This window comes from Gadus macrocephalus, chromosome 8 (genome assembly GCF_031168955.1).
Source record: "Gadus macrocephalus chromosome 8, ASM3116895v1".
Taxonomy (NCBI): domain Eukaryota; kingdom Metazoa; phylum Chordata; class Actinopteri; order Gadiformes; family Gadidae; genus Gadus; species Gadus macrocephalus.
Genome location: NC_082389.1, coordinates 11,956,359 through 11,981,582, shown reverse-complemented (window position 1 = coordinate 11,981,582; position 25,224 = coordinate 11,956,359). Strand labels below are relative to the sequence as shown.

General features: G+C 45.5%; 1 protein-coding gene across 9 annotated transcripts; it reads right to left on the bottom strand.

Annotated features, from left to right (window-relative positions):
* Window positions 1-1,863: 1,863 nt before the first annotated feature.
* On the bottom strand, window positions 1,864-24,226 carry amph (amphiphysin). 9 transcript variants are annotated; one of them, XM_060059026.1, is made up of 25 exons: window positions 24,068-24,226; window positions 19,707-19,787; window positions 18,966-19,020; window positions 18,106-18,200; window positions 17,691-17,786; window positions 16,978-17,085; window positions 16,544-16,629; window positions 16,125-16,200; window positions 15,631-15,713; window positions 14,791-14,935; window positions 12,836-12,955; window positions 11,996-12,079; window positions 10,916-10,942; window positions 10,752-10,775; window positions 9,812-10,151; window positions 9,681-9,763; window positions 7,651-7,680; window positions 7,179-7,220; window positions 6,267-6,689; window positions 5,638-5,691; window positions 5,078-5,131; window positions 4,878-4,931; window positions 3,895-4,080; window positions 3,633-3,734; window positions 1,864-3,235 (listed from the first exon to the last, which is right to left on the bottom strand). In XM_060059026.1, the coding sequence occupies exons 1-25, from the start codon at window positions 24,134-24,136 to the stop codon at window positions 3,131-3,133; spliced, it is 2,622 nt and encodes an 873-aa protein (XP_059915009.1). In that variant the 5' UTR covers window positions 24,137-24,226; the 3' UTR covers window positions 1,864-3,130. The 9 variants fall into 9 exon arrangements, with proteins under 9 accessions (XP_059915009.1, XP_059915004.1, XP_059915006.1 ...); XM_060059021.1 differs by having other exon boundaries at window positions 9,681-10,151; XM_060059023.1 differs by having other exon boundaries at window positions 6,267-6,686; window positions 9,681-10,151.
* Between the last annotated feature and the right edge of the window lie 998 nt (window positions 24,227-25,224).

Sequence of the window (25,224 nt, the reverse complement as noted above, 5' to 3'; positions counted from 1 at the left end):
ACTCTCCACTTCCCACTGAGATTTATAATTTAAATATGTCTGTAGTTATATATGACATGATAGCATTACGTTTCAAATGAAAGATATTGTGTTTTCCACAGAAATTGAGGCGCGGTCGCCAGTGGGTTAGGCAGAGTGCACTCCACTGCACCACTGAGGCGATGACAATACACAATAATCAATCATCAATAAAGAGGATATACATGACATTAAAATGTATGTGTGTATTTCTATTATTTCCCTTATGTTTTTTTTCATGACGACCAATAAAAAACAACACTGTGACCCCTTATATTTTATTTGACAAAGACAACAGTGTTACCCTTTATGTTTTTTTTCATGACGACCAATAAAAAACGACAGTGTTACCCCTTGTGTTTTTTTTCATGAAGACCAAAGAGAAACAACGGTGTCACCCCCTGTGTTTTATTTGATAAATATCGACAGTGTTACCCCTTATGTTTTTTTCTCGACGACCAATAAAAACAACAGTGTTACCCCTTATGTTGTTTTTCATGAAGACCAATAAAAAACAACAGTGTTACCCTTATGTTTTTTTTCATGACGACCAATAGAAACAACAGTGTTACCCCTTATGTTTTTTTTCATGACGACCAATAGAAAACAACAGTTACCCCTTATGTTTTTTTTTCTTTCTTGCAATGCCAGCGAACACAACAAGGTAGACCGCCATCTCAGCCGGTCTGTGGTCTGCAATACAACACTATTCCCTAGTGGCCGGAGGTAAACTCTGCAACAACTAAACCCTATGATTGCTACTTATTTTCTAATCATAACTTTATTATCATTCAGCAAACAATATTTTCGACTGGACTTTACCTTTGCTATTAAATCGATTTTAATTAAGAGTTTATTGTTGATAGCTGCTGTGAAGTTTTCACTAAACCTGTGATGATGTTAACCCTCGCTATGCTACGACCTTGGCTCTAGTACCATAACTCAATGTTATGGAGTTTCCACAACTGTAACACAAAAGTTTTCCAAACCTAGGTGCCATGTATAGAAGTAACGAGCACTAAGGCTGGGCACATGTGAGTGTAATATAATCCTACAATGAGCCCACAGGCCCAGGGTGGCAGTAAACGAGTCCCCTTTTCAATATAAATATCCGTTCAACGTGTTGAAACCGTTCTACATAGGTTACATGCATGGCGGTTGTTAAACATCTTCTCAGGTGGTTTATCGTCAGCTCTCGAACGGTCTGGGTCCAAGCCGGTCACTCACCGTATCTGTACTACCAGAACAGTACGAACGTAAGTTTGAATAATCTTTACAGGTATCGAACCCCATTACTAACCCTTTGGGTTATAGGGTTAGACTTTAAATAAACACAATCACAAATCAAGCATGATAAACAATCATATATCCTAGGCTTCATCTAGCTTTCACTTTTCTTGTTTCTTTAGTAACCTCTGATCTGCTTCACCTTCTGTGCATTTAGGTTCATGGTCATAAAGTGTATACTTACTGTAATTCTATTAGTTAACCACATGGTGGCACTAAACAAACAATGATGCGCAGAATTGACGTTCAAGAGTTTTTCTAATAAAATTTGAGCCATGATTTAAAAAAAAAATATATATATATAGGCTATATATATATATATATATATATAATGAAGCATTGACCCCAATGAAATAAAAATTGAAATGACAATTCAATATTTCAATTGCAATATTCGAATCAGATTGATCTCATTGAACTCATTACATCCGTTTCACCTGTTAAATCAATGAGGATGTTCAACAAGCAACGATTATAAGATGCCTATTAGCAAATTGCTTTTCTAAAACGATTTAGCTGATAATATATTATTTAGCATAGAAAATAATAACTTGAACATGTGATTTAATCTTTATTTGCCTTTAGGTAAATAATCAAGGTATGTACATCACAAAAAATCAATGGAAAGGGGGTTACAGTAGCACAAGAGGAAGTGACGTCATACTCATTGATCTACTGCACAGTTGGACTGCGGATATATGTAAAGTCCCAACTGTGAGAAGTCCAACAATTTAACACATAGCTGCATATCAGTTTATTTTTCACTCCAACATCGTGTACCTGTGAACACAAACTCAAATATAGAAAGGTACATTTATATGAGCACAGAGTTTATCTTATGCAGATCTCTTGAAATGATATAAACATCTATTCAGGAGGAAAAATAGGGACGGGTTCAAAAGATATACAACGATTCATTTAATACCAGGAAGATACGCTTTTATTACTTTTTCAAGAGTGAGATATATCCTTTGCATGTTTAAACGCACATGCTCAGATGACCAAATAGTTATTGTCAATTCATTTTGGCAAAAGCACCGCAAAACATAAACCTCAATGACGGCCGACGCACCATTCCACGCATCAAGCGCCCGAGTCATCGACCAACTGCCGCATCCCGGCGGCGCTTCCACGACAACGTTACACTAACAACGGCTGCTGGGTAACAACGTAACAACGGTTTTATTCAAAGAAACATTGAAATGCCTCATGTAAACACTCAGGTGAAAAGGGTTAAAGAGAGATCACATCGATACGGACTGCTGGGCTGCTCCGTCGCAACCAATAACAAGACACTCTGAGCGGAAGAGGAGAAGGTCACGTTAGCAATCAGGACGACATCTTCCACGGTTTCTTTATCTGGTAACAGATGGGAGAGGGGGGGGGTCGGGGGTCGGGGGTCGGGGTGGGGTTGGGTGGTGTAGTGGTCCCCATGCTCCCAAACAAACACAACCACACACACACACGCACATCACTTCTTACATATTTCTCCAACATACACACAAACACATTTCTCGGATTCAAAAGGAGGGATCGACCTATTAATCACGTCATGCTTGTGTCGTTTTTGTTTTACTTTGCTAACTTGGAGTATACACTAGTGTTTCTTATACTGCTGTATGGTTTTTCTCGGAGGTTAAAGTTACATTTTTTCCGCGATGATTCACCTGTTGTTATTTTCCCCCTGCTGCGTACCGGTGGTACGAGTGGGGTTCAGAACACAGCTACATGTTTTAAGACTGGGAAGCATGGTCATGCGTTCCTCTCCCTCCCGGTCGCTCCTCTCCCACTCCCGGGGGATCCCTTTTTTATTTGTTCCCCCTTTTTAGTCCACCCGCTGTGTGAAGTTCTCGGGGAAAAGTCCTCGAGGGGCAGCAGTCCCGAGCGTCTTCCAGTCGCTCTCCTTGAACCCTGTTAGCCAGCCGGCATCCTACAGAACAACACACACACACACACACACACACACACACACACACACACACACACACACACACACACACACACACACACACACACACACACACACACACACACACACACACACACACACACACACACACACACCACAGCTGGATCAGGGACGGTAGCGCTCCAAGGTCGTCACTGGGCCGTTAGAATGTCATTGATACATTATTGTTTCATAGATTGGTTAACGTCAGATATAGAATTGGTTGGTCTGTGACGATTTGACTTATCATTTTGTCGGACCACTGTAACCATGTCCCAGACCACAACATAAAATCACTTATTGTTTCACAAAATCTCAAAATAATCTAGAGTTGTGTAACATTCAGAGCTATGTTCCTTTGCCAACATGTGTTACTGACCTGGTCCTCCAGTAAGGCTGTGGGCACCACCAGGACCATATCCCCCCTTTTCAGTTCCAGCTCATCACAGTTTGCCGCCTCAAAGTCGTGCATCGTCTCCACCTGTTGGCCATGTAGTTGGATGTTTATGCCCATTCAAAAATGAAGGAGGTTCTATGAGTACTTAAAGGTTCTGTAGTTTGATAGTATGATATGATAAGGGTCTGGAGAGTTCTAGCAGGGTTTTGTAAAGTTCTAGAAGGTTCTGGACCGTGGTTCTCACCTTGTAGAGGAAGCCGTCGGGGAGCCCATGGCCACCAGCGGCGGCTCCGGACACCTTGGCTTCTGTCGCCATGACGCCGTTGTCACTGATGGCGGCGACGGGGGAAATGATGTCCACGTCGCGGTCGTCATCACCCTCGTTACTGGACGCGGGTTCAATCACCACGGAAGGGATAGGCATCGTTTTCTAGGCGATAAAAACAAACACAGACATTCATACTTATGTATACTTAGTATGTGATTCTTTTTTATGCTTACAAACGGACACATCTGCACTCAACAGTGTTCCTGTTACACTTAAGGGGCACACACACAGCGCAGACTCAAACCAACGGCCAACTGCCTTCTTCCGACCACTCCGTTGTCTCTCGACTGACCTGTAGAAGAGTTGCATTGGAAGATACCGCGAAGACTACTGCCAACTACACAGTACGTACTGCTCTTGCGCGAGGTGTAATAAGTCTCCTTAACATCGGGTTGCGCTAGTCTCGTGGCGCTATTCTGCCCCTCCCACACCGCGCTGATTTGCAGATTGTTTGCTAGCAGCACACAACTAGCAGCAAACAACCAATCAGAGTCTCCAATCATCACCCGCCAACACTCTCAGACTTGGAATGTTGAATCGGACCGGACACCGTCCGCGCGGTTCCAAAAGCATCCCACACACACACACACACAACAGATTTGTTCCCGAACTCGTCTGAGTCTCCCCAAATGTTTCAGATGGCCAACGGTTGGGCCAGTGTGTTCCACACTTTAAAGGATTGTACCTAAGGAATCTTCTCTACAAACGTGTATTTTTCAAATGTATTGAAGCAATAGATTAACCTCGACTATATGCTGAATGTTGGACACAGGGTTTGTTTGGTGACGGTACAGACAGCAGTAACAAACATCAGCGACTGTACACCGAGTCTTTTGTTTCTATTGGTCCGTGATGCTGGGCCAGATGTAAGGTGAGGATCAGACATGAGGAGGGCTTACCGAGCTGTCCTCGATGGGGCTCTCTCTCCGCTCCTCTGGGGTCGTGGCAGATTCCTACACACAAGGCAAACGTTCATCATCTTAAAGGGAGGAGTTAGCCTCCACGCCGTGATACATTCCCCAAACGCGATGAAGAGCTAGACAATGCATTAGTAACTCATTATCATACACCACTGGTACACAGTGTGTTGTTATTGTACCAGAGGGTCTGTTTCGCTGGATGAAGTCATCTTGTCCTCCTCGGCAGTGGGGATCTACATAACGGGACAAAGCAGTGGACAGTTTAGAAACCGCATGGGGTCAGGATTCAAGATGAAGAAGGTTCTGGGTTCAATGGCCCATTTCTTCAGCCTGTGGGCATCTTTATGATGGCTACCTGTGCCTAATCCATCCTTAATGCCATGCATTTAAAATGAACTAGAAAGACATTTCTAAAATGAATAAATAGTAGTAGTAGTATAATCGAGATTGTGGAAAATATTATTTGTGAAAAATGGGTTATGCTGAAAAGTTGTTATATGTGTTTCTATTTAAATTTGGTATCCCGTTAATTGCATTAAATGGACTTAAAAAGTCTATCATAAAATATTAAATAAGGAGTAAAACGTATCAACACAACTGGATCTAAATGAAGTTAACCAAGAGTTCACACAACTGAATAAACGTAGGTTAAAACTTTGCAGTAGTCTTTTACCAAAAATAGCCTTTACCCTAAATCCAAGAGAGTTCAACTTAATGCCATCAGGTGTGGGAGACGTACCTGTATAATGTCTGGCTCTGGGACAGCCACCTCCACAGGAGCAGACACTGGGGACTGGAAACACAGCATCATATTAGTAGTGGACACAATCCTTACACGGTTTCATTCATGGTGGAATGATAGGAAACGTGTTGAAATCAGCAAGAAAATGTTTGCATTTGTAGATTTGTTATTTTTGTATTAAATTGTATTTTTTGGATACATTATTGGATGATGAATCTTCCACCAATTAGGATTTAGCTTGAACAGTATCCAATAAAATGGATGATGATTATGAGCACCAAAACTTGGACATCTTAAAATCCTTACACAAAAGAAAACCATGGATGAATGATAAGGAAGGTTTATAGCAATGATGGTGATGATGATGATGATGATGATGATGATGATGATGATGATGATGATGATGATGAAGATGATGATGAGGGAGATGAGGAACAATATGACTGCAAAGATGATGGGGATGATGGAAATGACGGCGATGAGTTTGATGACGGAAATCAAGCTGATGACGTGAAAGTTTAAATAAAGCTGATCGTCACGGCGATGAACGTTAACGTGACAGCATGGGTGACAGGGCATCAGCGGGGAGGAGCAGGTGAACAGAATTGACAACTCATCCCACTCACAGCCAGCTTCTCCTCTTCCTTTGGACTTGTGGGGGTGACCTCCTTCACCTCCTCCTTCACCTCCGCTGTCACTACTTCCTTCACCTCGTCCTTCACCTCCTCTGTCACTTCTTCCTTCACCTCCCCCTTCACCTCCTCCACCACCACTGCCTCCGTCGGGCTGGCGTCAACCTCCTCCGCCTGGGCCTCGGCGCTGGATCGATCCACCGGTTCTTCTGCCGTTGCTGCGGTGACATCTTCCGGCACGTCGCCCGCTGCCTCCGCCCCCTCTGCCTCAGCCTCCAATGGGGAGGCAGCCTCCACCAGCAGCTCGTCCTCCTCGTTCGCCAACCCCGTCGCGGCGGGCGCTTCGGCGGCTTCATCGACCGATGGGGCTGCTGTGTTGGTGGTGAGGGGGCTTTTGACCGCGTCCCCGCTGTCCTTCTTGTACCCCACAGCCAAGGGAAGGTGTCGGTTAAACCAGACTTTATTGCTTTATTGTGTTGTGCGCCGTGAAGCGGGCCGGTGATTTAGTGACGTTTCTTTTTTACGTTAGTTTAGGTTATCAAAGTAAAAGCGCGGGTAATGCTTCAAGCCTGAATGAATCCTCAGGTTAACTTTCACAGAGTAAAGAAAGGTTCCTGACATCCTGACATCAAATCGCATCAAATTAACAAATAACGGGTGAAAAAAATGTAACAACTTCAACAATCTACAGGGAAATAAGCAAGTCCATTTCGAGATGGTTATATTAAATGTTTGATTTTCACTCACAGAGTTACAGAGCTAAAAAAAGATGACAAGGATTGTTTTAAACGTTTGTCCTGCAGAGTTCAAATTTGACCCAAAGAGAAAATGTTAGACTGATACAGGTTTGACACATATGACCTTATACATGTCTCTTTAACTTGAAGTAATCAACGGTAGACTCACCATGTTATCAAAGTCTGCAAAGAACGAGGATCCAGCTTCCTCCTTCAGGATGAATGGTGAAAACAGAATATGTAAAGACAGAATATTACGGGCAGAAACACAAGCTGGGAATAATATACCATGCATGTTAGTAAGGGGCTGATGATGTGATTATACAGTTAGTGCAATATCGTTTAGTATTTAGTATTAATGTTTCAAACACATTTTCGTGTTTGCTTCCAATCGTTATACAAGTATATATTTGTTGTTTTCAATCATGTTTAAAAGCATCATATAGAGGTATCAGAAAAAAGTGAATTTTGAAGTTTGAAATAAAGTTATTCTTTTAGTTCAGTTTAAAATATATTACTGGAAGTACTGGAATTATCCTTTACGATACAACGTAATATTATTAATTAGGATTATGTTTGTACTCAGTATAGCCAAAGAATTAAAAAAATGGATCCCTGGTTTTCTAGCGAGTCTTAGTTACCTGAGCAAATCCATTAAAAGCATTGGTCCCCTAAATCAAACCAGAAACACAAGTTAATAGCTCGCCCACACAAACAACAGTTGGGAGATGCGTGGTGACATTGGAATTGAAATCGGATGCAAATGCAAAATGTGTGGGATGGACCAATGGACAAGCAGAGCGATAGGGAGAGAGAGAGGTAGAGAGGTAGAGAGAGAGAGAGAGAGAGAGAGAGAGAGAGAGAGAGAGAGAGAGAGAGAGAGAGAGAGAGAGAGAGAGAGAGAGAGAGAGAGATAGAGAGAGATAGAGAGAGAGAGAGAGACAGAGAGAGACAGAGACAGAGAGAGACAGAGACAGAGAGAGGTAGAGAGACAGAGAGAGAGAGAGAGACAGAGACAGAGACAGAGAGAGGTAGAGAGACAGAGAGAGAGAGAGAGAGACAGAGACAGAGAGAGACAGAGACAGAGAGAGGTAGAGAGACAGAGAGAGAGAGAGAGACAGAGAGAGAGAAAGAGCAAGCAGTCGGGGAGATTGAGGGGATGTTGGGGGGGGAGGCCAGGGAGGGATTTGGGGTTGGGGTGTCTGAGTCTAGGGTCCAGGCAGGACTGAGGGGGGGCGCACCAAATGTCTTCATTCTTTAGGCTTCGGTGGCCCGGGAACAAAGGCAGGGGGTTCTCTATCGGAGTCCTCGGGTCTAGGAGCGCTAGTCTCTCTGCTAGGCTGCCACAAACAGACGGGGGTTTGGGTTTCGGTTGAAGTACCTCGTCCTTCTCTGTTTCTATATCTTGGTACAACCTCCCATAGCGCTTGTTGGCGGCCTCGTCTTCGGACATGTCCGAGCTCTCCGGCTCTCTGTGCGGCCGTGGGACGACCACATAGGCGGCGGCGTCCGGGCCGCCCGAGGATTCTGGGAGGAAGGTGTCGCCGCACTCACCAAAGTCATCCTCATCCTCACCGACGCCCCCGGCGCCCACCTCCTGCCAGCCCCCCGCGCCAACGCCGTCAGCCCCGCCGGCGTCCGGGAAGGAGGCTTTGAATCCCTCGGCAAAGGGGTCACTGTCCCACCCAGCGCCCCCGCCCCCCCCTCCTCCCCCTCCTCCTTCGCCGAAGGGGTCGGAGTTGAAATCGGCCAGGAACGCGTCGCCTGCGGGGGACGGACCGAACGGATCGCTCCGGGCCGCGGGGTCTCCCCCGCCGGCCCCAGGCTCTGGGTCGGCGAAGGTGACCGAGAGGCCTGACCTCCCCGGGGGTCCGCTCGTAGGAGGGGACGCCCCCGGCCCTGGCCCCAGCGCGTCTCCTCCCTGGGTTTCGGCGAAGGGGTCCGACGGGAATCCCCCGGTCTCCTGAGCGAAGGGGTCTCGCTGGAAGCCGCCGAAAGGATCAGCGTCGAATCCTCCGCCGGGCGTGTCGGCGAAGAGGTCGGAGGTGAATCCCCCAGCGGCGGGGGACTCCGTCGACGGAGCCATCCCCGCGCCCCCACCCGGCCCCTGGGCTGACGGGTCAGGACCCTGGTACTCCGTGGGGCCCCCGGGGGTCTGGGACCAGTCAGCCGCGAAGCCGTCCGCTACGAACCCGTCGTCGTCCGCCTCCCAGCCCCCGTGGGACCCCTTTGGGGTGTACTCGTCGGCGTCGCCACCGGCCCACCCCCCCTCTTCCTGGCCTCCGCCCCCCCACTCCTCGGACGTCCCGTACTCGGAGCCGGAGTCCTCCGAGGAGCAGGGGCCGCCCCAGCCGTACGCCCCCCCGCCCTCCGTGCGGTCCTCGATCTCCTCCCCGTGCTCGTTGGTGATGATCAGCCCCGGGGTAGACTTCCTCCTGTCCTCCATCGCCCGCCCCGCCTCCCCCCCTGTCGGACCTCCACCTGCTGCCCTGGCCACTAGCTCCTCCTCCTCCTCCTCCTCCCACTCCTCCTCTCCCTGCTCCTCTCCCTCCTCTTCCTCAGCACCGGTTGGGTGCGTGGGACCTCCCCCCTGCGGTCGTGCTACGTCACCCCCTATTGCGGGGAAATCAAAGCCGGGGTTAGTGATGGGGTCAGGGGCCGGGCCGCTAACCTCAACGGGAGCGGCCGACGTCGGGCTTGCGGCGGTCTCCACGGGCTGCAGTGGAGCTTCTGCTGGGGGTGGAGCTTCTGCTGGGGGTGGAGCTTCTGCTGCTGCTGCTGCTGGTGGAGCTTCTTCTGCTGCTGCTGCTGGTGGAGCTTCTTCTGCTGCTGCTGCTGGTGGAGGGGTTGCGGCGGCAGTGTCCTCCGGCTCCTGCTCCGCCCAACCGCCCCCGGCGTGCCAGGCCTGGGCGTCATCGGGCCCTGGGGGCGGGGGGGCCTTGGCCGCGGGCCAGGCCTGGGCGTCATCGGGCCCTGGGGGCGGGGGGGCCTCGGCCGCGGGCCAGGCCGCCGGGGAGGCCTCGGCCGCGGGCCACCCAGCGCTCTCTGCTCCCGCCGGGGCCACAGGGCCGTCTCCGTTAGCGCCGGCGCCGCCAAAGTCAGCTGACCAGTCCGCCACGAAGCCAAAGCCGCTGTCGGCCGCCTGCGTTGGGGAGGGTGTGTGTGTGTTTGTGTGTGTGTATGTGTGTGGGAGCGGGGGGGTTGGGGTTGGGGGAATTAAAAGGGTTATAAGTTGGACAATATGTTGCTGTAGGCTCCGCCCATCGCCGCTAGCAGCCCCTGTGTCAGCCCCGCCCCTCCTCCTCTACCTCAGCCCCTCCTCCACTATCAGATGCATGTATGGGTGATGAGAAGTGACTAAGTTGAATTACGTGACATTTAAACTGAACTGGGGGCAATAAAGCCTTTCTTCTGCTTTTGGATTGAATTTGACGACGAAAGTAGTTTGACATTGGGCCTGCAATGAGGATTACAGGCTTCTGAAACACAAGTCTACGATCCAAAAGCAGAACAAAGCTGTGAGCCCATCGGACCAAAATGAAAACGTGAATAGTGTCCTTTGGCTGATGAAGTTGGTGTGCAGGTGTATATCTAGATAGTTGCATCGTAAACAAACAGAGATGATTAGCATACCATCACCATGGTTATATACATACACTGTGATTACATCGAATGAGAAATAAAAATGAGGAGTGTTCTTTGTGAAGAATGTTTTGTGCGACAATTGTGAGTGACCACTTACAGGTTGTGCTGGTTGAGCACTTCCCTGAAAGAAACGAAAAAAAGTATTTTAGTACAAATAGCTTGCTATAACTAGCTCAAAAACCACACATATATCTAGGGCTGAATTCTCTGCGTGAAATTAAAACTGGTTTGTGGGTAGAATAAATGTCAACGGTGACTCACCGACCACATATCCCAAGGGACAGCCGTCTGCAGGGGGGGAAACATATTGATAATGACGATGTTAAAACATCAATTGATAGATTGATAGGCTAGCTAGCTAAACTGTAACTGTAGACCACAAACTTTTTAATCAGTCAAATCATCTGCTGGTGAGATAAGGTTAAGGCATGTGGATATCTTATTTAGGCGTAAAATCCAATCATTACTATTTATTTAACTTTTAATAAATAAAGTGTAAGCCGTACATCCCTTTTCAAATGAAATATAAGTGCATTACCCCCCCCCCATCCTCAATCCAAACTCAGTGGTTTTGCTGATAGAGGCTAATTTGGTCTGGTGGTGACCAGATGTATGGTTTATTGAAACTCCTCAGAAACAGGAACAGGAAATCAGGTCTCGTCAATTACACAGCTGACGAACAGACTAATTAACTGCATCCTTAATAAGATGAGAAGAACAGCGCTCTATAATTTCCCTTCCTTCTGTTAGAATCTCCCACTGTTTCCTAGCAACAGTTGCAGATTTCCTACTGACTGCTCTTAACTGTTGCATTTGTGTGTGTGTGTGTGTGTGTGTGTGTGTGTGTGTGTGTGTGTGTGTGTGTGTGTGTGTGTGTGTGTGTGTGTGTGTGTGTGTGTGTGTGTGTGTGTGTGTGTGTGTGTGTGTGTGTGTGTGTGTGATTGTGGTCTCCCAACTGTCAAGGGTTCCAGAATGTCCCATCTGGGATTTACAAAGCACATCTTCTCTTACTATGCCTGTTTTCGATGTCCTGCGTGCATATATGTGGTAGCATCTAATTTCCCTTTCAGGGATTGATAGTGTTTATTGCATCCTATCGTATTGTATTATGTGGTGATGATGGCAGCGCCAGCAACACGGAGTGTGGCACATTTCATAAACAACATCGCTCTTTATAACACTCCTACAGAACGACAATGTGATCTATAAAGGAAAGTATCACAAAGTAGAGTGGCTCAGAACCATGGGGATAACCCATCCCTCTGCATCCTTGGACTCTCATCTGAAAACACATTTTTGGAAACCTAGAATTTAGATCGGAAGCTTTGTCAGAGCAAGAACCTGAGGTATGGGCGACACGCTGTCGTCCGGCTGGAAGGCATCAAAGTCCAGATCCATGAGTGACTCTCCGGGTCGCTCATTGGGCTGTCGTGAGAGAACACGCGCATCAGAGACGTTAGCACGCCGCTAACCACATCATGTTCGCTAACCACATCACAAGCTAATCCGTAACTATGTTATGCTCTATAATTCCCTCTAATAAGTCCTAAAAAATGTGTTTGTGCGTGTTTGTGTGTATTTATAGATTATTTTCAATAACAGAGATGAGACGCACCATAGAGGTTGAACCTGACTCCTGAGAGAAAACTGTCAGACATACTGATACGCTACACAGACTTGATATTGGATGCACAACACACTGTATGGATTATGAACATACAATATACATCAACAGTTAAATGTATATGATAGTGATCCGAGCTATGTGTGTACCGGGTTTCAGATGACCAGCAGATTGATACTATAACCGCTCAAACCGTCCTCATACAGGCTGTCTCAAGGTGGCCAGCACCAGCCTAGTAACTGATACTGTAGTGCTACTATTTGAGTGGTAATACTTGTTTAAAATCACACAGTTGATCCCAACCCCTCCTTGAAATACCTCTGTGTAATTTGTCTGAAATCGTTTAACTCACTGTCCACTAGAGGGCAGCATCGACTAGCGGTCCTACCTGTAAGTTGTATTTGTTAAACCAAGTTCCTTCATTATGTTACTTCACACTTAGTGCTTATAAAATGGAGAGTAGCAAAGAGGCTGTGTTGTGTTTTAACGCTAACACCCTGGGAGACCTTGCTTGGTACCGTGGTACCGATTAGCAGTTCTCCGCTGACAGGTCGTACCTGTGAGGGCGTGGGTGCTGGTAGGAAGTCCCCTCCAAACAGGTCGATGATCTGCTCCTGGGCCACCTCCCGGGTGGGCGTGGCCTTGGGGGGAGGAGGCACCGGGGGACCCTTTCTCGGCTGGGGGGGGAGGAGTCAAATACAATGTGTTACCAGTTAGCGACTGAACCGCGGATGAGACACCTCTCCTAGACTTTCATTTGTATTCATTTTAATATTACCTGTCTATTAATGTTGATTCTTTATTTTATTCGCTGCTGCTGTTACAATTTCCCCCTCGGGGAAACTATCTGTCTGTCTGTCTGTCTGTCTGTCTGTCTGTCTGTCTGTCTGTCTGTCTGTCTGTCTGTCTGTCTGTCTGTCTGTCTGTGTCTGTCTGTCTGTCTGTCTGTCTGTCTGTCTGTCTGTCTGTCTGTCTGTCTGTCTGTCTGTCTCTGTCTGTCTGTCTGTCTGTCTGTCTGTCTGTCTGTCTGTCTGTCTGTCTGTCTGTCTGTCTGTCTGTCTGACTGTCTGTACGTCTGTCTATCCATCCATACACCCATCTATCAAGCTATCTACCTATCAATCTATCTGGACTGGACTGTTAAGTCTGCTCAGAAGTGCAGATTTCAACATTGTGAAGAGTAACATTATGAATGACTATCATTTTGATCATGTTGACGGTGCACCACATCGACATAAAAACATCATAATAGCGACAAAGAGATACAATGAATGGGGAGAATGCGTCTATTACTGGTTTACAACAGCTACGAAGGGAAGAGTGCTAGCACCAAGGAAGAATGTCACTTACCATGGTAAAAACACAAATGAGGAAGATGGAGAGAGACAGAGGAATAATGAGAACAAGGAAAACATGCTACGAAGAGACACCGAGAAATGAATGGGCCTCAAGCATGTAACTTGAGGAAATGGTAATGATTTTGTAGTTCACAACAACAATAGATATGTCTACTATATCTTCACAAATACATTTGAACATAGTAAACGTCTAGAAGGAAAGGAAAACCAAACGTTTAAATTAAATTACAAAGTGATAGCTGGCTATACACTTTGCTATGCTCAATTTTCTACGCACAAGACTGAATAGTTTACATATCCACTCACCAATTAAAGACAATAGTTTGCAGCAAAAAAGCGTTAAAAAGGCAACAGGCTAACATTAGCCGCAAAGAAAATATGTCTGATAACAGCAAAAACAAAACATTGCATAGACCAGTGACCAAACAACGATACTGCTGCCTTAATCTCATACATCCTATGGACAATTGCCTGACGTATCTCAATTTTGGAGTCCAGACAGTAGGCTAGGACAAAGTAGGCTACTAACTCTAGGTAGGCTGCTTAATCTAAATAGGCTACTAACTCTCGACACACACATTACTCAAAGCCATAGAACATTAAATCATAGATTAGAAAGAGAGAACATTAAGTGATAGCACTAAGACAACAGAAATAGAGAACCAGAATGAGAGATCTCCAAAGTAGGGAGATTTAAGGAAAGCTTATGTTGGATAAATATGATGAACAACAATGAGCATTTGGTTGGAACTAATAGAAGAAACCGTATCTTAAAGGTGGCATATTATTCCAGCAGGTGTGAGTGTGATTAGCCATTACAAGCCGTTTTGAAAAATCAGCGTCTTCTGACTTCACAAGATGGTGTGTCCACCTAGATGTATGACGGATAGATGAGCAACGTTTGCTACAGTCCACTGGATAGGCTGGTAGACTGATCTATCAAGCATACATCGAGCTGGACACGCCCACTTGGGTTGTCGGAAAAGAGGCCGGTTTTCAAAACGGCTTGTTATGGCTAATCACACTCACACCTGGTGGGATAATATGTCACCTTTAAAACTAAGGTCAGCTGCTACACTACAGGTATGTGTTTTATCCAATGCCCCCCCCTGTTTTCTGCCTAAACACCACACTAGTTTCCATTGGGGGAGTACCTGCATGGGGGATTTGGGTCGCGGAGGTCCGGGCGAGTGGGGCATCAGCATGTGGTTGGTTCCCGTCTCCGGGCTGGTCGGGGGGCTGTCGTCATCATCGTCGGGCGGGGACGGGGTTCTGGCTAGACGGAGCGGTCCCGAGTCACTGGAGACCACCACAGAGACGACAGGTTAACCCCAGTGTCGCCCCAGCTCCCCGTGCTGACAGAATAATCGACACAGGACTTCATGGAGCTGCTTTGTCAACTGTTGGGGTACTAGCTTAAGAGGGACCAATGGATAAACAGTCACTGCTATTGTGGAACCGAACCGGGAGACAAAGACGGAATGAGTACATTCACCGACAAACTAGCAATCTGGTTTATGGTAATCCTCTGATAACATGATTGCCATAAACAGACCAATTAATTGGACCAATCGAGTTGGTTTTGGGGAACATCGACTCACAGAGCCAACCAGTGAATCTTCTAGCATTCAACTGACGGTGTCTTTACAACTAGACTAACAACCACCTTACCGCTTCGGCCTGTTAGAAGAACGCCTATAAAAGACAGCAAGTCATGTAACACAATCCCTTTCATTAGAATGTATTTATTAATATAGTAGCTATTTAAAATATTGACACATTATTAATGAATGTCCTTTCATTATGTTCTGACAAACTCTGACAAGATTTGTCAATTCATGACGTTAGCTCGTGTTTTTAAAAACTTACGGTAGGTAAAGACACAAACTTAAATCAAGTTATGATAGTAAACCATAGGAAAGGGATGATATAGATAGTAATGCTAATGCAAATCCCAGTGACACTTCCCTGTAGCATGCTAGGGAGAAGCTAACCTTGGTGCTCCTTGGATGGTGAACATCTTGTCTGAATGCTGCTCTCCAAGCTTCGTCATCACTTCATAAAGCTGCTTGCAGAGCTACAAGATTCACAGAGGACAGCAAATATGTAAGACATACCTTTTTGAAGCAGCTACATTTGTTTTGCACTCGTAGCTTTATCATAGGGTCGTTTTAAATACCATTGGTTGTTCAATACTTATGGAGACTCTGAAAAGCAGAGGGTTTAGCATTGTTCTAAACTGTTTTTTACAGATTCACGTAACTGAATATCTGCTGTTCTTGGCTATGGGCTCCATCCAACACTTTTACTGATACATGATTCCCCTCGGCCACTTAAGGGGTTCAGCTACCACCAAATGAAATCTGAGCACCTCACAATACAGTTTCTATGGCTTTTCATCTGGAGACCTGGACTATGAGGACCAGTTTCCTTATACAATAATGGTTTGCGTTCATCAACAGATTGGATCAGTGCCTAGCGTGCTCACCAGAGAGATCTCCCGATGGAACTTGGCCTCCAGGCTGGTCACGTTCTTAAACGTGTTCACGTAGAACCCCACGCGACTGAGACAGAATAAGAGAAAGAGATCAATACACACTGTTAGCACCAGTAAGGTAAGTTATATGGGGGTTATATTATTATATTACAGTATATTTAACACAATTTTACACAATATATTCAACCCACTTTCACTGTAACTAAGAACTTCAGTTTGCCTCTTAAAATCATGGAACTCATACACACACATACACATACACACACAGACACACAGACACACACACACACACACACACACACACACACACACACACACACACACACACACACACACACACACACACACACACACACACACACACACACACACACACACACACACACACACACACTCACACACACACTCACCTGTCCCAAAGTGTGGGCAGTTCATCTTGGAGACCAACGTTTAGTTCATCAAAGACCTTTTGAGCTTTTTTCAACTCTTCTTCTGCCTGGAAAATAGGAAAACAAACCAAGCAAGTGTTAAACAGAAGCCTCTATCTACAACACGGTTAACTCATTTCGGTCATTATCAGCTTCATTCAAATATAAAGAGCATTCATCAGAAGATACACAATAACTCTTGTTCAATGTGCTAATCGCTACTAAGAGTAATTAATGACGACACAAACCTTGTGAAAAAATTCACTAATTAGGACACCAGCAACGTCCTACAAAAGACTCTTCAATCGAGTTCAAATGAAGCCCTTCTCCCTGGCGTCAAAGGGTCTTTTAACATCTCTTTGTAACGATGCGTCCTGTACGAATAAGTGGGCGGGGCCGACGCGGTGATGACCCACCTTCACCATCTTGCGGTCATTCTTCATCCCCGACGCCTGTAGCGTCTCCATGTGATGGCGAGCGCTGTCGTAGTCGATCAGCTTCCTGCTCCTCTTGGCCACCCTGGTCTGGACACCAACCCATTGGTTACCCATCACATTCATTGATCCAGCGGACGACACTACCAGTGGACCAGCAACTTAACGCCTTAACACAGAGAACACAGTCGGCCGTGTGTGATTTGTCACACAAAACATTTCCTTCCTTTCGTGGCGGGAACGCCACCAAGTACAAAGTGTTCCTTTTCATCGTTAAATAAAAATGAGAATGAAAAAGAGGAAGAACAACGCGTTGACAACCCCAAAACATCCACAAGGTGAACACAACGGTTCTTAGAGCAAACTAAATGAACGGCTAGTGTACACCGATATTTTTACTAAGTGAGACTGGAATTAGATAGAATATGTAATTCACTAGAAACCCTGTCCCTATATATAAAAAGTAAAGTGGAAAGTGGTGCATTTGTCATTATTTTGTCAAGCTGTGATGATTTGACATCAGACCCCCGTGAACGTACCCAGAACTCTCAGCCGGGAGTCCTACACTCTCATCAATACACTAGCTGCTTCTGTCAGAGCCGACCCTTCAAGCCTTACTGTGTTAGAAATGTCCTCTAGAGTCTAGACACTCCCCTCCTACAACTCAATGAGAGCGACTGAGTGTGGGACTTCACCTTGAGGTCAGGGAACTGCGTCAGGTAGCCGTCCAGGTTGAGCAGTGTGGAATCCACCAGCTTATTGTGGAAATCTTCCCACAATGCATCACTGTCCTGTTGGGGAAGATTCCAAACAACAGCTTTAGATCAAATGGAATTGTGTCGGTACAAGGATTACTGTAAGGTTCGGTTTACAAGGAGAGCAGCACACGAGTATACATTTATCTTCCCTTGTTAGCAAATCATGAGCAGTTACTGATGGCATTACCTCAAACTATTTAGGTTCAATTGAAAACCCCTCTTAAACCGTACAGTCATGATTAAGGTTACTCAACACCATGTAGTCAGGGTTAAGTTGAACTCAACTAAAACCATTGTGTCTTGGCTAGGGTTACCACAGCGATACCAGGGTTCAGAATATGATTGGACTGACCTTACCAAGGACCATGACATCGTCTTTGCCATACCAGTCAGGCTCGTACACCTCATGGAGAGACTCTGATAGGTTGATGGACGCCTGCTGCATGCCTGTGAAACACACACAGCCCATTGGTCAGACAGAGTCCCTCCCGGTTAATCAGGCGGTAAGGAACTACAGGCTAGGTGGCATGTGTTAAAGAGACGCTACCTACACGGAGAGTGCATCACTGGGGTTAAATATGCGCTTTACATTTTATGCCCTAATAAGCACACACAAACACACACACGCCACAAACACCACACACACACAAACACCACACACACACACACACCACATACACATACAAGCAAGCACAAACAAACAAACATGTGCACACACACGCATACAGAAACGCACAAACATTCACGTTCACGCACACAAACACAGACACACAGACACAGACACACACACACAGTGGCTGCCTTGCTAAAGGGCACATGGGCACAGCAAGGAAAAGGGGATTCAAACCAGAACCCTTCAGCTGTTAGACCACCTGTTCTAATTCATGATGCCCAGTTCAAATTGTGTGTGTGTGTGTGTGTGTGTGTGTGTGTGTGTGTGCACAGCATGCATGTGTTTGTATGCGGATGGACGTATGCCAATGTACGTTTGCCACTGCCAGTGCCTTTGTGTGCGTGCATGCATGAATTATTGCTTGCATGTGCATGTGTACATAAATGTGTGTGTGTGTGTGTGTGTGTGTGTGTGTGTGTGTGTGTGTGTGTGTGTGTGTGTGTGTGTGTGTGTGTGTGTGTGTGTGTGTGCGTGCGTGCGTGCGTGCGTGCGTGCGTGCGTGCGTGCGTGCGTGTGTGTGTGTATGTGTGTGTGTTTACCTTTAATGGCAGCCATGTAGGCCTTCATCTCTCTCTGCAGCCTGGAGCCTTCGGACTGATGGGAGGAAAGAGGAGGGGGGGTTTACGCCTCCTTCATCACATGACCATATGAGTTTAGCCCCCCCCCTACAATTTCTGCTTCACACAGTTTCTCTCTGTATACCTCTGCGACCCAATTAAACCCTCATGTTTTACCTTTAAGGACACCTGCTACATACACGCATACAGCAATTTTAATATTTTATATATTTCATATATTTTTATCACATTAATGTCCGTGCTGACACACTGTACACAAGTGTATCTTTGTCACACGTTATATTAATCTGAAGCCATATTAGGTTGTGCAACATTTTGTTCCAGGTTTTGTTATTCTCTGCTTGGAAAGAACAAACATGTGCAGGATTGGCCGTAATGCACAGAAGATCCTCCTAACTAGATATCAAATAGGATACTTAGTACTTCTGTACATTGGGAGAAAGAAAAAAATATAGAAAGAGAGAGAGAGAGAGAGAGAGAGAGAGAGAGAGAGAGAGAGAGAGAGAGAGAGAGAGAGAGAGAGAGAGAGAGAGAGAGAGAGAGAGAGAAAATAGAGAGTGAGAGAGGGAGAGGGAGAAAGAAGAGAGAGGTATGAGAAAACTGAAGAATATGTAGTTAGTAGTTACAGAATATGTTACTACAATGCATGTGTTCATCGTAATATGTCATGTATAAACAACAATGAATCGTTTTTCATCTCACCTCCTGTCTCTTGAAGTTGACGACGACCTGCTCAAACTGTTCATCTTTGGTCTCGTCTGCTTTTCCCAACTTCTGAAGAACCTGGGGAGATGATCACAGTTTGGTCAAAATTAGGGCAATATTTAATCTGGATTCACTCAAACTCGCCTAATCTACATCTATTTATATATATATGTGTGTGTGTGTGTGTGTGTGTGTGTGTGTGTGTGTGTGTGTGTGTGTGTGTGTGTGTGTGTGTGTGTGTGTGTGTGTGTGTGTGTGTGTGTGTGTGTGTGTGTGTGTGTGTGTGTGTGTGTGTGTGTAGGTGTGTGTGTGTGTGTACATATGTATGTGGTATGCATGTATGTTTGTATGTATTTGTGTCTGTCCATTATTTAGCCGTTCTTTTTTTGTTATTATCATTAAGGGGATGAAAAGTTAAAGGCCAAAAGTAAAGATGAATCGATAGTCATATAGAATCAGTTTGGAGGTTAGATTTCTTAATTAGGAGCATAACACAAGTACTGTAAATTAGCTAATAAGACAACATTTCATATACATATTCCATTCACTTTATTATAAATGTACTTTAATGCACTTTAATACATATGGCAGGTATAGCTATCCATCACCCTTCCCAAACGAAACAACACCTTTATAAATAAAGAACCAGTGAAATCTCTGGTCTAAGAGGTGTGAAGACGGTGCTAATCTCCGGGAGCAGCTCAGACCTGCTGGCTCCACCCCCTAGCACTCCAATCCTCTTAGTGATTGACGACCCACAGGAGCCTCTTCCTAGACAGCCAATAAACAGGCCAGCACACCAAAGGTGGATGTTGCCTTACATGGGCGTCAGGACAACATCTGAAGGAAGTGGTGTTATGTCGAAGTCATGCTTTTGTGTTAGCATAAGATTATCGATATGGAACTCTTTTACATTCTGTTCTGTAGTAGCCATTCTATTTGAGGAGGAACTTCTCATAACCTCTATTTGTCCCATAAGACAGAAAGCGGTTTGGGTGCTGTAGATGGTGTGGTGGGAATATTGGACCAACGTCAATCGTTTCTGTATAAACTGAGTAGGAATAAAGAGCCTTCCGCACTTATAACAATTAGTGTAATAAATGTAAGTAATAAAGGTACAAAAACATATAACAAACATCAAACTAAATCAATAATCATACAATCATCCGAGGCCTCAGATTGGAGTTCACCCAGTCTCTCCAAGAGCTTCACAAGGATTGTCCAAAGCATTGACAAAATTACTTCTTATACAGTGTTGTCAGGATGCTGAGAATAGCTCTGCCCCCCAATAAAAATGTTAGTATTGGTTACCAGATGGTAAACTATCGATGAACCTCGTCCGGATGTCATAAAACAGGACATAGCCGTGCCCTCTCATTTGGAGCCCTGGCTTCTCGACCTTCCCCTGGGGCTCAAGTGCCCCCCTGGGGAACAGGAGCTCAGTTACAGCTTTTAAACAAAACAAAGGGGTTCACGGAAAAGGCACATGCCAACAAATGGCACTTAGAGAAACAGAATGTGAACGTAGAATTTCCCCTTACATTTGCCATGAGACAGCAGCATACAGTTAGGATAGATAGATTGATAGATTGATCATTTATTGATCCCCAGGGGAAATTCAAAGGTTGGGTGGGTGTGTTATCTGGCCAATAAGATGGCAGTCTGCCATTTGGATGCCGGGTGGGCCAATTAGAAGGCAGTAAGCCATTTAGTTGTTGTCTAATAAAACAATGGTAAGCAGTTTGGTTGCTTTTTTTGGCCACCGACACAGCAGGAAGTAGTTTGGGTGCTTTATTCAGCCAATGAGACGACAGTAGACAGTTTGTGTGTTTCATACGACCAATGAGACGACAGTAGACAGTTTTATACGGCCAATGAGAGGGCATTCTTACGAGGTAAGAGGAGAACATGAGGAGAACCAGACACCATCTCCTTTGTGTCAATTTTCCTGCAGAGGTGGCAGGTGTCATTTATCAAGACGTCCATGTGAAAGCTCAAGCACTAAAGCCTCCTGCAGATCCGAGGGTCTGCATGCTACATAATCGTCAATCTGATAACCTTCCTGTCATTAAAGTAATATATTTGGTGCTTGAAGAGGTGCTTGAATATTTACCGTTCTGTGAGGTTATAATCTAGAAACTTGTCTGACTCTGCTAACCAATCATTAACCAGTCATTAAATATAGCAAAATACCGCCAAACCTGTCTTCATTAAACAAAAATAAATACGACTACAAACTACTACAAACTTCGGCACTGGTTCGAATCTCTGAACCTTATCAGTGTCTCTTTCAGAAACAGGCAATCTATTAATTATTTACATCATGGATTGACTTGTTGTAAAGACGCTGCACAAAGGAACACATAGCAACATGTAGCATAAAGGTATAGCATAAGCCTGGAAAGAGCGAGTGCTAGTTTGCCTTGAAAGTACCGATATCTTAAGGGTGCTACTTCAAACTGGGCGATAATAAAAGCTAGTCACTGATGTTGTGAACGTGAACCAAGTCTGCCGGCCTACTTGGATTGGATATCTGACCATGGCTCCTTGAAGACATGTACCGGTATCTTTACTTACTCTACTCCTGTTGAATAAAGGGTTCTCCTCAACAACTCTAAACTGTGACTAGCGTCTAGTTTGTGTTTTACTTGTTCCCATGAGGACAATGTGAATCAATGGGTAATACGTGGGGGTTAAAGGTGGAGGCAGTGATTGTTCAGGCTAGGAAGAGGCAGAGGGTACCAAAGGTTAGCAAACCACACACACCACTACAACCGTCGTCATCATCATCATCCTCACCATCATCATCCCCACCATCACTACCATCATCACCACCAGCCTCAAAATCATCATCCTCCTCACCATCATCCTAACCTCAGAAGTAGTCTCTCTCTCTCTCTCTCTCTCTCTCTCTCTCTCTCTCTCTCTCTCTCTCTCTCTCTCTCTCTCTCTCTCTCTCTCTCTCTCTCTCTCTCTCTCTCTCTCTCTCTCTCTTCACAGCTGGTTGGTTAGTCTTCAAGAGGGAGAGGTATATTCATAAAACGCTAACACTACCAGGGTTAGTGGTTAAATTCCCACTGGGGCAACCCCTGCTAAGAATATGTTAGGCTACTCATGGTACCAAATGGTGAAAGTATAACATTAGATATCCTGGCCTGCTGTAAAACAATCTGTTCTGTATTTAATTTGTAAGAATAGACAAAATCTGGGCTTATTGGCTATATAAAGCAGCTTCCCACAATAGCATATTTAAGGAAATCCGATCCTCTGACTCTGCTATTGGCAAAGACCAAGGAGAGAGCGAGAGATGTTACACTACCTAACCAGTATATTCATTCACAAAAAAACAATTTAAGCCTAGTAAAATCAATACACACGTATGGACGGGAGAGAATCTCGCTGTGATCCATCGTCTACTTCATTATTTGAACCCTGAGGGTGAAAGTAGAGATTTGTTTTGGTTTCGCAACCCCCCCCCCCCCCCCTCACACACCTTGCTTATCCTTCCTACTACACTAAGTAGATAGTATATAGACGGCTCCACACACACACCCACACACTCGCACGCACGAATACTGACGTCTCTGACAAGAACAGGACTCCCCCCATCTCTGACGTCATGCTGCAGAGCGCAGAGCAGGGCATCCCCCCCCCCCCCACACACACACACACACACCAAACACCACCATCTCACATCTCAGCTCCCCTTCCGCCGACCTTGCAGTCAAATTACGACTATACCGCTAGATAAGATCAAATAAGACGTTCCCTTGGGTAACATGACATACAAGCAGCAGTTTGTCTTGGGGCCTGCTACGTGGGACGTCGAGCTGTGGAAATGTCATTCATGTCGACATATCGAGGTGTAATGCACCGTTGGACATGTCATCCTCCGGCCCACGATGGACTTATTACAAGAACACAGCTAATTATGTATAATTGAGCGCTGAATATTTCGTCTAAATTGAAGCCTGGGTTTGTAACGCAATGCTTCTGAGCGGCACGGTTGGTGGTGGTGCGGGGGGTTTTAGCCTGCACACTGTTCTCACCTAGACGGTGTGACATTAGATTCATCAATACTCAATCAATGAAATATAATGCTTATGGCTAGTATTCAACTATACAGGATGTTGGTGTCCTAGATCATTCTAGTGGTTCCTGATATACTCCGTGGAAGCGGCCAAGTCAAGTGATGTTGGAGGAATCGGCCTGCTGCTCGTACACCGAGCACCAACGCTACGCTGGACAGCTCCCCCCGAACACCACAGCATCTCTGCCCCGATGACAAACACACGCTTGGCGTGAGCGATCCCGCTCTATACACAGTCCCCCCCCGTTACACACCCGCTGCGCCTCACCTTCTCCTGTGCTCTGCTGAGCCTTTTCTGGACGTTTTTCGCGAATATTCCTGTCTTGATTTCAGCCATGGCTGCTAGTCCTGAACAGGGATAAACGGTTTCAGCAGCACGGTTTAAGAGCAGAGAGCCGATGACAGCTCCGAGGGGGGAGGGGGAGGAGGGCTTCTTAAAGCCACACGCCCTGCGCTGCCGTCACGCTTCACTGCTGCTGCCACCGTCCGCCATGCACCCATCTTATTTTCATTTCTAGATAGATCTGGGTGTCCGTTTTTTGTATACCATGATATATAACCGTCGTTGTCTAGCGTTGATATAGTGTATTATGTTAAGTTGAATTCCTTAGAATTGTCATCTTAATTTATATGAAATTCTTCTTCATCTTAATTTTAGTGTTGTCAACCAGGTAAAACCAACACGTTAATTCGAACTAGCCACCGGATATGTTCATTGATTCCAGAAAATAAAGTTGTATTTTGTTTTCATTATAGAACAAATGAACGACTTTAAATAAGCGTGGGCAATATTGGAGCAGGATACGCTATAAACTGTAGTATATTAAGAGTATTACAATTGTTTTAATGCATTGAATTAGTACATCATTAATAGACGGACCAAGACTCTTTGACAATTTTCTGGGTTCCGTTGTGGAGCATGGTGTTTCTTAATGTTAATGAAATACATGTTTTTATAAATAGGCATGAACTTGCTGCTGTGTGGTTAACAGACCCCTGGAGGGCGTCAGAACCCCGAGTTTTGGTCGTGCTGCAGCCCCCTATAGCGCGTGTGACGTGAGCACCACAAGTGCACGTAGCAGCTATGCATTTGCTCCTGTTAAGGCTGTCATCATTTCTGTAGGTACGTGGCGAGTGGGAACTGCTGATGCATCACAGAGCCCCAACGATGAATAATCGTTGTCGTCCTCTTCATATGGATCATGTGGGCATTTTTAAATCCCACATGGGTTCATTTTGGTGCTGTTGGTACGTCCTGTGTTCATCACCCTTCTGAGATGACGCGCACATGGACCTGAAACTTTCTGAACCCACATCCTTCATGTCATCAGGTCAACTAAACCAAAAGTGACTGGGACTAGGACGTATTCAGCAGACGTTCGTTCATTCTGACGGACAACTGATAGGCCTATAAAAGCTTACATA

Coding starts and splice junctions, on each gene's coding strand:
- amph (XM_060059021.1), bottom strand. CDS start 24,136: ATGGCTGAAATCAAGACAGGAATATTCGCGAAAAACGTCCAGAAAAGG. Junction 17,086..17,690: donor CGCAGTTCCCTGACCTCAAG/GTGAAGTCCCAC, acceptor GTTGGTGTCCAG/ACCAGGGTGGCCAAGAGGAG. Junction 5,692..6,266: donor AGGAAGAGGAGAAGCTGGCT/GTGAGTGGGATG, acceptor CTGTGTTTCCAG/TCCCCAGTGTCTGCTCCTGT.